The 15,572-nt window shown below is 35.0% G+C and overlaps 2 protein-coding genes across 7 annotated transcripts in view; one reads left to right on the forward strand and one right to left on the reverse strand.

Moving 5' to 3' along the window:
• LOC142344835 (unconventional myosin-Va-like) overlaps window positions 1–15,572 on the forward strand; it is a 380,102-nt gene that overhangs the window by 63,005 nt on the left and 301,525 nt on the right. The window lies entirely within an intron of this gene.
• LOC142345113 (hydrocephalus-inducing protein homolog) overlaps window positions 1–15,572 on the reverse strand; it is a 236,409-nt gene that overhangs the window by 49,994 nt on the left and 170,843 nt on the right. Inside the window, exons 64-69 of the mRNA XM_075397198.1 lie at window positions 14,482–15,250; window positions 13,881–14,156; window positions 10,119–10,393; window positions 2,597–2,736; window positions 1,818–2,108; window positions 1,120–1,407 (exon numbers count right to left, since the gene is read on the reverse strand). Coding sequence (XP_075253313.1) covers window positions 1,120–1,407; window positions 1,818–2,108; window positions 2,597–2,736; window positions 10,119–10,393; window positions 13,881–14,156; window positions 14,482–15,250 — 2,039 coding nt within the window. The remainder of the gene's footprint in view (window positions 1–1,119; window positions 1,408–1,817; window positions 2,109–2,596; window positions 2,737–10,118; window positions 10,394–13,880; window positions 14,157–14,481; window positions 15,251–15,572) is intronic.

The following is a 15,572-nucleotide window of genomic DNA, read 5'->3' on the forward strand; positions in this document are numbered from 1 at the left end:
TTTAATGATACCACTCTCATTTCTCTACGATGAACATATCGATCGGCCAAAATTGTCTGAACAAAAAAACCCATTTGAGTATATATTTCCTCCTCCCACAAAAGGGGTCGGAACAATAATTATTTTTCAACCAGTGATAGGAAACTCCTATTAATTTTGCTGAATGTTAGCTGGCATAAATTCAGTAAACCGAACAGCATCAAATAATCGCGTGTATCTGATTGTTATTGATTGCCTTTGATATTTAGCTGTGAAAGCCTCAAGCAGATTAAAACGGACCTTCGAGTGCAGCGACGTGAGACTGAATAATCGGGTATCTAACTGTTGATTTCCTTAGACCGAAGAATTCTTCAGAAACTATTTAAAAATATATGATATAAACGGGTTTCATACGTATAAATTCTCCCAAAAGGTATCTAAGTAGCCATACGTATTCTTGCTGCTCGGATTTCACAGCCATATTTTTGGTTCTAGGAAATAAACCCCCACAGAAAAAAAAACCACGGAAATAAACCCACATTTTAAAATTGAATTTCGGTCGTGATAAGTTGTTCGGTTGTGATAGTTTCATATCAAATCCCACGGGCCCCTGAGGCATTGCCATGGCCCGCGAGGCATGGCCAAACGCGCAGCTCTTTAATAGTAAAGTGGGGGTTTATTTCCTATTGAAAATGAAGTGGGTTTTTTTCCGTGGGGGTTTTTTCCGCAACCGATATTTTTAATTGGACAGATTGGAGCTACGCCCAAACGCCGGATCCCTTGTGCATTTATATGAGTTTGAAATTATTGGCGAAATTCCATTCTTGAGAAAAAGAGGTTCACATGATCAAATAAGATTTTTACAAAAAGGTAATCTACCTATCTGAGAGCCCTAGATAAACTCATAAAATCAAACTTCGTTATTTACATCAATCATGACTTTTCGGCAGAAACTTTTTCTGTTTGATAAAAACTTTTGGTTCAACGAGATTCCGTCGAGAAAAATGACAAATATGAACAAAGGATATAAGTGATGCGCTCGTTAGCCGTGCTTTTAAACATATAACGTAGAAAAGTTAGCTATTTTAATAATACGGGAACATAAATTGGTGACTTTCTATTAGTATAACATGAATTTACCGTTTCAGACTACTACTAGAGGCCAGTTGCTGCCTTTCCTTATCAACTGCAGCTATCGCTGCACCGACACTAGCCCTAGTGGACATTCTAGACACAGGTCTGGCTTGGCTAAAACTGGAAGCGACTGCGTTTGTCAATTTGGTGCCAGAACTTGAGGTGGGAATCTTCCTCAAAGCGGTTAACGGAGTCTGAGGTTGCTGTTGCTTTTTGGAGAATAGCAAATTTCTGGCTTTGCTCAGTTGCATAAAAGCTTGAGGATCAGCTATTAGAGATGGCTGATCTTTGCTGCTACAATAGATAAGAAAAGCTTCTGTTGAGTATTTTGTTTTGATTAATTTGTTTGCAAGAATAGAAAATCAAAAATGTCTCAAAAAAGTTCACAAACATTTTCAGCCTTCGAACGACGCGCCCGTTCCGTTTTTCAGAGCTTATATTGAAGAAAGGCCAAAAATTTTGCTCACGCATTTAAAACTAAAAAGATGCCGCATTATAATCTGATAATTTAGGTCATGAAAGGCTTTAAACATCAGTTTTTCATCGTCATGCACAAAAACGATTCTATCAATATTCACTTTCAGATGCACTGAAGCCAAAAATTCAGTTTCTTCATTGTGACAACAAATGACGTCCTATAACTAAATTGGAGGGTCGTGATATGAGTTTATTGTCATTGGGTCGAATTTTGAGGACATTTTTACTCTTTCGCAGCTGTCTGGTCGATGCTGCCTTTGTGCCTGGAATCGGGGGAAATTCCCCGACCATGTAAGTTACCCCTTCCCCCAAGCCTTCTCGGTCCAGTGTTTCGGCTCTGCATATGAGGATGTACAAAAGGTTTGTCGTTAATCGCAACTCGCAGACCAGTCCGGCTTTTTTGAGACTGAAGTTGGCTACCCAGACGACTGGTTGCTCCCGGAGCCAGAGTGTTTTGCCTGGACGTTCCAGGAGGGTTTTCCTCGTTTTCCTGGTCTTTGGTCGAATGACCTTTCACACTATTCATACCATTCATTTAGCATCAGTTGACAAAAAATCCAGGTTTACCATAGAAAATATGCATACAATGAGACGAATTATTGATTTTTCGAGAAATATTTTTTTCATAAATGTTTTAAATACAATTTTGATACCTGATAAAAAATGAAAAAATAGATAGCTTAGGATAGGTCAGCGATTAACATAACATTATAGCTATTAAATACAAAATACAGACAAAGAAACTTATATAATTTTGGGCCAAAATCAGCGGAATCTAGCAAGCGAAACCACAAAATATAAAGAATCGAGCTATATAAACAATAAATTAATTCATCACTTTAGTCGTAAAGATCAGACTTATCGGACAAAACAATGGTATTACACGTTTTCAATATATGTAGATTTTCTTAACACTAAAAAATTAAAATCGAGCTAGTTTTTCTGAGCCCAGGTGAATTAATGTATCAGTGATAAATAAATATGTATACGTATATAAGTAACTGACCCCTTTTTCTTGGGTGTTTTAGTAGACTGTTGATCTTGTTGTTCTTTGTTGGCAGCAGCTGCAGCTGTTGACGAGGCACTCTTTACAATCACATTATCAACCCACTTCACCACTTTCTGTCTATCGTCCCAGTCTTTCACCTGTAAACAAACAAACAGAAACTACTGACACACGGAGCAATGCAATTATTGTCTTCACACAAATTAAGAAAAGAAAAGAGAAAACTCAAAAACTTGGGACTCTTCATTCCATTAATGAATATTTAGTTAACTTATAACGGACCTTTAATTTAGAGACATACCTTTTATGTCTGATAATATAGGAACTCTCATAAAATAATACGGCTCAACAATTCAGCTGTTCAAAAATAATCCAATAGTAGTTAACAATCCAATAGTAATCCAAAATAAAATCGGGTGTAAAAAACATAAGTTTGTAAAGCAAGCATTCGAAACTCGTTATGAATGGTTTACTTCGCCGGGGCGGTTTCCATCCTTACTTCAAAAAACAAGAACCTAATATACAATTGAAAATCAATATTGAACAACAATAAAACTGAGCTTGAAAACTAAATTAAGGGTGCAGGCTGTCAAGAAGTCACGGTGTACTCATAATTCAATGAATATTTTGCACTTGTTTTCAATGAATATTTTGCACTTGTTTTCAATTCACTTGAATTCAATTATAGTTTTGCACTTGTTTTTACTTATGAACGCTTTATTTAAGAATTAACAATACAGTATGGCATAAATTTTACAACCATAAGGGCAAGTTTCTTTAGAAATTTCTCGACAGCCCGGATCGCAAAACCACTAAAATATACGGTGAAAAACTCAAGTTTGTTCATTCTCATTTAAACAACTACTCAGTATTGCAAAAAAGCCGTTTCATTCACAAAAAAGAACAGGAGGCTCGTTAATGTGCGTTCGCACATAATGTTCCGATAAACAGCTTTTTTACTTATTTGCCCACCAAATGAGGAAGCGATAGAAAACTTTCAAACAATCACTTTCTGTTCAAGAAAAATTGGTGCATCTATTTATAAAATAGCTTTAAGCTCTAAACACTATACAAATGAAACAATAGCTCATCAGAGGGCCGATGATACCTGCCCTTAAGGAGAGTAAGACACAAGACAAACGAGAAAAGGAAATAAAAACAACAAGCATTACTGACGACCAAAAATAAAGTTCTATCGTTTTATTCTCAAAAAACTTATTGAAAAATTCAAAAGATCATCAGAAAAAAAGTAAACCAAACCAAATGACTTGCATTTAACCAGAAAAGAAATGGGACCTGTCTTTAATGCGGACATTTATCCAGTAAAAAGAAAACGGCTAATCTTGGAAAACACGCTTACAGTATTTGAAAGTCATGAAAGCAATTAGCTGTTAACTGAAATCATTCAATGGCATCATTCATACCTTCATACAAAACCACTGAGACCTGTCATTATCCAGAGTGATACACGACTACAAAAAAAGAGATACAGGCAAAAATCAAAAAGTCATTTCAATTTGGCGAGGAAAAGGTATCGAAGCCTATAAGATCAAAATCTATTCTCTAAAGAAATTACAATGAATCACTTATACTTTATTTTTATCGCCATTAATAGGACATGCGACTTCTCACCAATGAGCCATTAATTTGATGATCCGACAAATCAGCAAAATAGAATCTCCAAAATTAAAATATTACAAAAAAAATTAAAAAAAAAACAGAGCTCGTAGTATCAGCACCAGAAAATGTTAATTAAATAATAAAACAGCAACGAAGGATACATTGAAACTCACTTAAGAAAGCGGGCAACCTCTGACAACGCTGGGAAGACGCTAAAAACTGCAGAAATAATATTGAAAGTGTCAAACCTCAATACAAATTGAAAACAAAAAGCGGCAGACATAACAACAGTAATCTTTCAACTGAAAATGGCAATTTTTTTACTGCTCACAAAGCCAATTGTACATGACACTGGTGGAACAAAGTCAACACACTACAAATTAACACTGAATACAGGCAGAACTCAAAATTTTGGGAACCACTTTATGCGAATTGTCTTGAAGCCAAACAACCATTATGCTTTTTGCTGAAACTATTAAGTATGTTCATTGGCCTCCATTTGCAAGTAGACTTGACCAGTGAATAATTGACGTTTGATTTGAAATCATTGTGGTCTGTAACTAATCGAAAAAAGCACATTTTTTCAAAAAGAGAGCCCTATTACAATACAAAAAAATTGAGCCAAAAAAACTAGTCTTTCTGTTACCTCAATTCATGTACAACTAAAATATTTCCACTTGTTACCAAATCTGTAATTTGACCAAAATATCAAAAATAAACGATGAATTTTGGATGCTTATCGAGTTACATTTCAAAAACAACATTATGTATCAACTCAAAGCATTAGATATTACTAGTAATAGCTCCCTAGATAACGAGTTAGACATTTGATTAACTAAACATAGTCACAAGACTACAAAATGAACATCAAATGTGGGAAAACCTCAAGAAATCATTGAAAATTTACGAAATTTTTTGTCGCAGCCATAAAAACCATAAGCTTTACTCATAAAACACAATATTGTTTCATTGGACCTTATTGTAAGATAAAGAGACCTCTTATTAATTGAACATTTAAGTCAAGAAAATTTTTGTTTCTTGTAATTGGGATGAAAAAATGACATAAAAAATCAAAAAGGGCAGACCCAAAGTACAATCCGAATCCTTTTTCATTGCAAAAAACAACAACGAGATTAAAACTGGCCTAGCTGTAGCTGTGCAGCTGTTAAGAAACTCAATTATTCTAAGAAATTTCGTAAGTTTTACTGGCAAACAAAAATAAACTATGCAGTTTCCAAAGATATTGGTTTAAATTTGCAAAAGACCGCAAAAGTGTTATTTCGAGAAAATTTTATTTGGAACAGGAGGTACGATTAGGCCATATATAAGAAAAGTAAGATCGTTTCATCAGTTTTGTCTGCACTTCCGCTAAAAGTGGAAAAATGGGACAAATAGGTATATTTAATATCATTTTTTATGAAGAAAAAAATGCTGAATTTTTAAAAATTAGGCTAAAAATTTTGCAAAAACAGTTGGTTTAAACAATTCACCGAATCTCTTCTACCCTTAAACGTAAAACAAATGAGGCTTTGGTCAGATATTTTATGGTATTTCAACAAAAATTGATCAAAATTTAAGCAAAAAATTACAAAAAAAGTGAACAAAACAAAGGAAGTTAGGCTAACGTTCACAAAATGTTAAGCCTCCGTAACTCCTCGGAAAACGCAAAATTCGAAAAAATTCTTTTAATATAAAGTTCTACCCAAGACAAGCAAACTTTCTAATGATACCACTCACAACCCTGTATGACGAAAATATCGACTGGTGTACATCGACTGAACAAAAAGAACCCAGTTGAGTACATAGTTCCTCCCCCACTAAAGTGGGTCGGAACAAAAAACCAAAGCATGAGTATTTTTGAGCTACAAAGTAACGCAAAATAAAAGTCTAAGCAATTTGCTTCATCTATCTCTTAAATAGTAAAACGCGCGTCTACAAAATTAGAACATAACCGACTAAACGTCGGAAGAAATGCTCTTGAACGACTAGTGGGAGCTCTAATCAATTGCAGCCTGCTTCAGTCGGGGGTGGGGAGCCTAAATGGGACTAAGAAGTTCTATAATGGGCTTCAAATAACCACATTAGAGGTTAACATATACCACTATTAAAATTTAAAGTATAAAATGACACCAGTTTCGGCGCACTTTTCATTTGACTTTTAGTATTAAATTGCCGCCAATTGAGTTCAGCTGCTTGAAATTGTGATTGAGAGAAAATTTTAGACAACGCGGAACGCAAAAAGTCAAGGGCGTAAAATTCACTCAAAAAGTCAAAATTGTCAAGCGAAAATTTTGCATAAAAAAAAGACACACGTTTACAATAATTGCCATGAACTACGTTCAAGAGCAATTAAAAATAGTTACAGGAATGTTTTGTCAATTGGAAATAAACATCGGGCACAGGGACACTCGGTTCTGAGCTCTAATTCCATTAGGCATTCCATAATTACAGTTTAATATATATACTTAAAACGCATATTAAGGCATTGAAATTTTCGTAACTAATAACCTCGAGAGCAACTTATTGTTCAAATTATTGTGACTTTTTAAGGAAATTTTTACTATGGCAAACAACAAAAATGCAACAAGTATGTGTTATAAGAAAATAAGAGTGAAGACTATTCATCATCATCATCATCATCGCCGTTTCTTCTGACACGTCTGCTTGTACTCAGAGGTGACTAGCTAATAACTACAGTCTGAATTCGGCAAAATTAAGTTCATTCAAAAGAGGAAATATTATTTTTGCAATATCTATCGGGAGCTCTTTGATTTTCAATTTGAGATCGGCGCACTTTTAAAATTTGCCGACAGCAACGAATACAAAAGGCCATGTTTCTGTCATAAATTATGCAAAATCTCGCTACTTTCAACAAAAAAGATGGAATGGTTGAAACAATAATTTCAATAGAAAAAATCCCAATACCTCAAAATCCAATTACAATTGTCTAGATTTATTCAAATCGAGAGATAGATAAAATTTGAAAGACTAGAAGGACTTCAGAAGATTTTTAAAAAATAAAAACCGACCACCGTTGGACGAATTGATCCGAAGCGGCAGGCGAGTGGTCAGCTTTCGTTGGAGCTAACTTAAGCTTAGGGAAGCCGCACGGGGTCCAAGAGGGGGTGGTCCAAATCTAGGCAAAATTAAATTAGCCCTTTAGACCAAAAAATTCCTTTTGCTCAGCAGCTTCGGTTATACGTACACTTAAAGCCTACAAAGTCAAATTGCTCAAGTGACCGAAAGAATATTTTATAAACATAGCTGGCAGATTGCCAGAAAATAGCTGCAACAGAATCGTAGATCGGCAGTCTAAAAAAACAGTAAAAAAGACGGACCAAAAAAAATCGTCTTTTCATTGAAGGCTGATCTGTTATATTTTGATTAAAAATCTGTATAAGTTATTGCTGCCTCTATTAGCTGATCTCAAATAACCTTCATTTAGAGTGACACACACCCATTTGACCTCATCTCTTTGAATTAAAGTAAATAAAAGTCAATTTCAAAGTGAGGAAGTCATTTTTGAGAGTGAGGTAAGTCAAGTCTGACCAAAAATTTAATCACGCACATGAACAAAAAACTCGCTCCACTAAGAGCAAAAAACGACGCCACACATGCAATTCAGTTGAAATTGCATGAACGAATGAACAAAAAGTGGCCGTGACGTCATATGGTCGTAAAAAAAATCATGACGACGAAATAAAAAACATAGCCGGAAGAATTCCGGAAGCGACTCGAAGCGTCATAACTTCACTAACAAAACCGTAATTGCAAAGGAAGCCACTACTTTTTGTATTAAACCATTCTCACTACCTCTCCAGGTCTGCTCTAAAAATTGGTGAAACTGAAACCACTGTCAACAAGAGAAACAAAATGCAGCAAAATTTAATATTATTGAAAACGTTTGGTAACGTTAAAAAATCCAAAATAATTAAGCTGGTCAAAAACCTGATAGTCTAAAAAAGCTGACAAGGTTATCAATAGCCCTCAAACAATTCATGATTCTAATCTGAAAAAGATCGCGAAAGCAAACGGCAGATACTAATCTTAGAAACTAAGTTAAATCTTTTCAAAATGGAGAGCTCAAACTTAAGCATCAGAAAAAACCTATAATTACACTTCTAATCACTGCGATTAATACGAAACGAACACACACCTGTTTTCTTGTACAAAAGCTAGACAACATGATTTCATACTAAATCAAAAATAAAACTGATCATAGAAAAGACATAAGCAGCAGAATATTCAAAGGCAAAAAATCGATTTAATTAATACCGAGGCCGGAAACAAGCTGAAATAATTAGTCATAAGCGGAAATTTTGGAAAAAGGTTGCTATCAAACTCTCAGTACTGCCTTATGTTGAATGAAATCAATTGCAAACCAAAGAAATGACGAAAATCTAAAAAAAAAAAGCTGAAATCATTCATTTTTTACAATTGAAAAAATCAATATACCGAAAATAAATGTAGGTGCCAGGACAAAACTAGAATGATACTAACTATAATGTAAATATGGGCACAATGTAAGGAACACCATAACAAAAAGACATTCTTGATTTTTGAAAGTTAAAAATCAATTTAAAAAATTCAAGAAAAACGAATACATTTCATTGTTCAGCATTCAAGCCATAGAAAAGATAACTAGTCATCCGATAAAAAAATCTACCCTTCTGAAGAGAACCAAAAACAGGAAAAAGCAGAATTCATAAATACGAAACATTGAAACATTTTGCAAAAAAATAGTCAAAGAACTTTTAAGTTAAGATTGCATTAATGAAAAGGTTTTAACTGTTTTTTCAAAACTTAACGCCAAAAAATGATTGAATTTTTATTGAAATGAAAATAAAGTCCCTCATGTTGCACAAAAAATACTATTTCTAGCAATTACAACCAAAATACAAACGAAAATCTGACGAAAATCGGAAAAAAAACTACCAAAATCGGATTAGCATATGTACAATTTTATGAAACAAAATTACATCGAGATAGAAAGAGGCGTTGAGTATAAGAATTATCAAAAAGAATTTGTCATATTAACTAATTTTTGACAAAAAGACGGTTAAATGATCCAAAAATGAAGAAATTAATATAAAAAAAGCCAAACATTAACTAAAAAATCAAAAATTATGTGCCAATTTTCAACTTGAAACGCATTTTCAGGCTCTGCAAAACACTGTGGTATCAATTTCCGAGGTTAATATTTCAATATAGTATCGAATGTAGTTTATTTTCTACAAGAAACTAAAATAAAAGCAAAAAAATTGGGCCACTTAGACGAAAAAAACGGCTAAAAACGGTCATCTATATGTGAAATTCAGTCAAAAACTACTTTTCAAAGTCAAAAGTTCATTCACCAAACGCAGCGCATGATCAAAAAACTTCTCTCTCTTAGCGAAAATCTGTTCACCAAGACAGCTTTTCTCACTTTCGCTTTTAGGTCAAAATGCCGCGTGAACAAATCTACTTCCTGTAAAAAAAAAACCGAGAAAACCAATACTCCTCTTCGAGTCGGAATAAAAAAAAAACAAGAGAAGGCCAATAATAGCCCCAGCTATCGCTGTGCGGCTATTAATAAATTATCAAACCCTCAAGGGTGAATTCTGCAGAAAAAAGACACGCACGACTACTATAATTGATTCAAACTTCGTTCGACTGCAATTAAAATGATTCTGTCAAAAAATTGATATATGTTTCTTCTGTTCCATGTTTTTTGGTCCATTATCTTTACGTAATTGTTAATTATAACATTATCAATTCATTAACTTCCATTCGCATGCTCCCTACAAATGGGTCATGATTTTGGGTCTCAATTTAGCAAAGAAAAGTTATAAATTTTTAAAATTCTATAGATGGGTTTTTCGATTTATGATAAACATTAAACCCATTTTAAAAATTCTCTGACCTCGTCCAGTGACTTAGAGAACTCGATCATCTGCGCCTTCAATACGACTTGTTGTTTCTCCAATTCGATTGGCTCCTCGGATGTGAAATTAACAGTGATGTCCTTCGAGCATGAGGGATGAATGTGACCCTCTTGTGGTGAGAACTTAACATTGGCGTGATCAGATGGCCACGAGAAACGGTAGCTTGTAGCTGAGTGGTTGACCAGGCTGAACACGAGGCTTTTTTCACTCTTTACAAACACTTGGCCAAAGTTGAGATGGTTGTAGAGGAACACTAAAAAATACGGCAAAACGTAAATGCAAAGTTAGGTTAAAAAAAATGGTTGAGATTTGTGATTATGCATTACATCTACAATGCTAACATTAAAACAGGAATGTACGAAACCATGGTAAGTAGTGTAAGGAAAAAAATCAAAATTAAGAAGGAAACTTTTGTGCACGTAAATGCACAGAAATTACAGAAATTTCACAATTCCTTCAGGTGGTAAATTGCCTCGACATTGAAGAGCATTGATATTAACGCTATTATTATCTATACATCTAAAATGACTCAATGGCGCAACTGCGACAAAATGAGATGGTACGTTCTTGTGCTGAGTGATAGGGGAGGCCTGAACGAAACAAACTAGAGTAAAACTAAGATGCACTCAAAAACGGTGAACTTTTTAAATTGAACTCAGATACGTAAATTTTATTTGCGGTTGCAATTTGGGACGACATTGTGCATAGTAATCTGTATCCATAAGGAAAACCCAAAACTGTTTAAATGTCACAATTCAAAGAAAAACTACCATAACAAATCATTGCAGAAATGAACCAGGAGGCTGGCTAAAGTGTGTGTTTTTTTAAAATATCATGTTCCAAACCCTCATACTCAACCCTAAGCTCCACTTTTCAAAACATTGAGCGCATATGGTGAACATGTTAGGTGAGGTTAAATGATTATTTAACTTTCACTTTTAATTTTTGCTCAAACAATGGCAGAACTGCGAGCCAGAAAAACTCATTTCTTCTTAAAAAAATTGAAGAAACGGTTTACAAAAGAAAAGAAAGTTCTTTGAAAATTCAATATGGTCGAAATTTTATCTCAAAACTAATCCAAATCAACTATGAAAAACCCATACAAGATGAAACAAAAATACCAAGACAAATCAGAAGCCTTTTACGATTTTCACCGCTAGAGATTTTGGTGACTGGAAAAAATAGACTGAAAAAAAAAACAAAATTTTTTGATCAGCTCATGTTTTAAGTCGATGATAAGCTGAAATAAATTGACAAGGACTTCAGGCTATTCAAATTTTATTGAGCTCTATGAGAGCGATAGTCTGGTTCCTGTGATAATTTTTCGCCGAGATAAAAGCAGGAGACGCAAAACAGGTCAATAAATAGAGTAAAAATTGGTCTTTCTTCAATGTATGATCCTGCATTTTAAACTATTTTCAGTGAGATACTGAAATTTTGCGACCCGAAAACAATGACTGTTGAGCAACTTTTTTATTATTAAGCAAAGTGATTGGTGTCAAAGTAAAAATTAGAGAACTACTTTCGCCTTTACAAAAAATTCAAAAACTGCGAAGTTCAGAAGAGACAGAAATCTTTCAATCAAAATTTAAAAACTTTCACATTACAGCACAGTTGACCACCCAGTTCCCTTTCAACAACTATTTTGTGAAAACTTTTAAAATACATTAAAAAAATACAGTAATACATTAAAACATAAACCGACTTATGTCAGAAGAATTGCTCCAGAACGACAGGCGAGTTGAAAAACAATTGACCCCAGCTGGGTTCGAACCACTGACCGCCCGATCCTTAACCAGCTGCACTGCCCACTCGGCTATCAGTCCCCAAATTTTGTTATAAGCAACCGATTTTATATTAGCTTTACTTCGCAGTGAGAGCAATAGAGATCACTCAAAAATGAAGAACGAAAGCGTGAAAGGGTCACTTGAGAAGTCAAACAATATTCTAGAAGAAAAGCACAAAAACGGTCAAGCAAAAAATTTGCATAAAAAAGACCAAAACGTTTACAATAACTGCTATGAACTTCGTTCAAGAGCAATTAAAAAAATTTAAACTATTTTCAGACAAAGATTGTTGGAACTCAGACTTTTCCAATACAACGTGTCTTATCAATGCGAGAACAACAAAGAAATAGCGCCCTCCAATTATACACATTAATGTTCAAAATAGCATCTGTAATTATTTTTTAAACTTTGTTTGCTGACATCTACAAATGTCAAGATTTCTTTAAATGTTATTCGCCACCGGAAAAGTCATCTAAATTTTGAAGTACTGACTGCTATCGAAAACTCGTGTCCTGGGCAAATAGGAGAAAAACTAGAAATGCCCATACCAACACCAACTCTCTCATCAAAATCTCTCCTTGCTAATGCCCAAGACAATAGAAATTTTCACTAAGTTGTGGTAGGCCCAACAAACACAATGACGACAGCATGATTATGAAGGCTAGTATGAACTAATCATTTTTATTTCATTGGAGTATTATTAGAGGCAAAATGGTTGTTTTACAAGTGCCCTGATTAACAGTGCTCGACTAAAATCTTCTCCCCTTCGCAAACTTTGACCTTCAAATTTTCCTTATATCTCAGTTTTAAAAAAAAACTTTACTTAATTAAGTCTAGGACGAGTTTTGGATGGTCACCTTAAAACACTTGGCGCTTTCTTACTCCATCCCGCTAGCAGGATCGAACCAGAGCCTAAAGCTCCCTTAGCAAAAAAAAATTTGACTATAAATAGGTTATAGTTGGCAAGACGTTAATTAAATGAAATAAGCAGAAACCATCATAAAAAAGGCCGACAACAACAGACTATAGGAAATTAAATAAATAGTCTATAATCTTCAAGACAGCAAGATAACACACTGAAAATCATAACTTTAAGGCCAAAAGACAAAGAAGGCATCAAAAACGACAAATCCAGGAATGTTCATTGACTGTTCTTAGTCTAAGGTCGGTCACCGATACGGTTTTGAAACCTAAAATTATTGAGACGGAAAACAGCGCAATCAATATAGGTTATTAGCAGGCTCAATCAAAATTATGTTATTTGAACTTTTTCGGTGTTTTGCAGGCATTTTGCAAAAATTCATAAGAAGTTTAAATACTCGACTCTGATTGGCTTATCCTTTGTAGGGCAAACATGGTTAAGAAATGACGCCATACTTTCTCGCTGGATTGATTTACTTAAAGCATTGCTGATTCAATTTACTCGGTAACACTCATGAATTATGTTACGTGAAAAAATTTTTTTCAAAAAAAGATTTCCAGATGACGAAAGGAAAACCAACAGTACTGCAATATACATACACTCAATTTACAGCTTCGCCGATATAAAAAATATAAGCAACACAAGTTACTCCAATTAGGTTTTCATAAAAAATTTCTATCTCAAAATTGGGACAGAACAAAATATCTTGTTTTTTTCAAGTTTGCCAAAATTTGGACCTGTTACTGAGAAGCAACTGGAATTCTCGTTGAAAATATAAAATGGTGCAGAAGTTCGTCAAAAATAGAATTCTTGCTCTCTTCGTACAGTTAGTTTAAAGAAATTGTGTTGATATGGAAAAACAGAAATTTTAAAATAGCTCATGACATTAATAAATCGAAAACAAAATTTATCGAAAAAGCAAAAATGGAGCAAAAAATTCAAATATGATAAACGAGAAGTCAAAAAGCCAGTGGCGTGAAGATTTTCAAGGATTCCTAACCGTGTGCGGATCAATGACGTGTCTTACTAACAATGTGCAAAGTAATCAACAGAGAGCCTGCTGTAAATGTCACTCCTTTGGGTACCCCCGCTTCCAGGGGAAGGTCCATAGATGCCCACTTGGGATGGTTCTCCCAACATGGGGCTACCCGCCACCCCTCCTGTCTGCGGAGGTACGAGATAGTGGGACATTGAGGGCTTACGACTGCCTGTAATGGCTGTCGCTGGGGGAATGTTACCCGCACTACCCAGGGCACTGGCCACTGAAGGCGAACGTGAACGACTTTTGTCGTCCAATGGGGTCAATTCTTATGATGTGGGTAAAAATGCAGTAGTTAATTTAATAATAATATAGGTTAGCATAACATTATAAATATTTTAGACTAAATCTATAAAAATACAGACGCCTAAATTAACGCAGACTTTGAAAACTATCTATTTTTATTAAGACTGGACAAAATAATGGAACAAATTTGCTAGAAAAAATTTGCTATAAAAGGACATAAAACCTGCAAATTAGAATATAGGTAGCTCAAATTGAAATCTCTTTAAATTTAATTCTATATCTCAATTATTCGACAGCAACGATCACAATAAATACTCAATCTCAATAAACTGATGAAAAGAACTCACCCGCATCTGAGTCATCAATGACGTCACTATCAGGTTCGTCTACATCTTCAACCTGATTGGGCACGGCTCCCGACAGCGAAGCTAACTCGTCATTAACGGCGTGAACATTCTCAACTGTAATGTCTTCCATGTATCCTTCGCCGAGTAGCATCACAGACACATCTTCAAATGGGTTATCCACGAGAGAGACCCGAACAGTGCCCAAAAAGCGGATAGCATCAATCGGCGAAAACAGAACATCGAATGTCGCTGATTCCCCGACGTTCAAAACTAACCCAAACTTATGCGGGACCCCCTCCTCGGACTCTGAGTAAACGCTCTCATTTATTGAAGTCTGCTCAATTTCAAACACTCCGCTTTCGTCTAGCAAATCAACATAGACAGTACTTTTTAAATTGCCGTCATTTGTCAAAATGATTTGCAATTTTTGCTCTTGGCCAATCAAAAGTCTTCTGTACATTAACATTGGCATTCCTTTCTTGTTCTTCAGACTCGGTTTCACAACCGTGACCTTGGGCAAATTGCCTTCGCCAGAGAGGTCAAAGGTCAATGGTTTGAATTTCTGGCTGAGTGATGGAGGGAGGCCCTCAACTGTGGCTTCGAAGGTACCTTGGAACTGGTTCATAGAGTAGGGTTTGAATGAGACTTCTGCAAAATAGGAGCTGTGAGGTTGGATCACTGCTTTCTTGACATCCATCTCGAAAACGTCCTGGGACTTCTTGGATCCGGTGGACGTCGTGACCACATTAAAGGACACTTCGCACTTAACCTAAAATTTAAAAAAAATCAAACTTTATTATCTGAATCGTAGAACAATCGACTTCATTTACAATAGAAACATCACTTTACTTTGGTAATCATGAACATGCAAGTTACCACTTCACGAAAGATGGAAACGTTCATTGGATGAAAAGAATGCAAAACAAATTTCTAACGCTAAACTTGAGCAACAGAGTGCAGATAGATCCAGAACGAAATAATAGTTTGTATGAGTTATGATAAAAAATACGTTGATAGGTACATCAAAGTTTCCCCAAGCAGGATTTCAATCTCAAGCCTGCCTTCATTTTCTTTTAATTTTGAAACTTTAA

This window comes from Convolutriloba macropyga, chromosome 8 (genome assembly GCF_964194025.1).
Source record: "Convolutriloba macropyga chromosome 8, txConMacr16.3, whole genome shotgun sequence".
Classification (NCBI taxonomy): Eukaryota; Metazoa; Xenacoelomorpha; order Acoela; family Convolutidae; genus Convolutriloba; species Convolutriloba macropyga.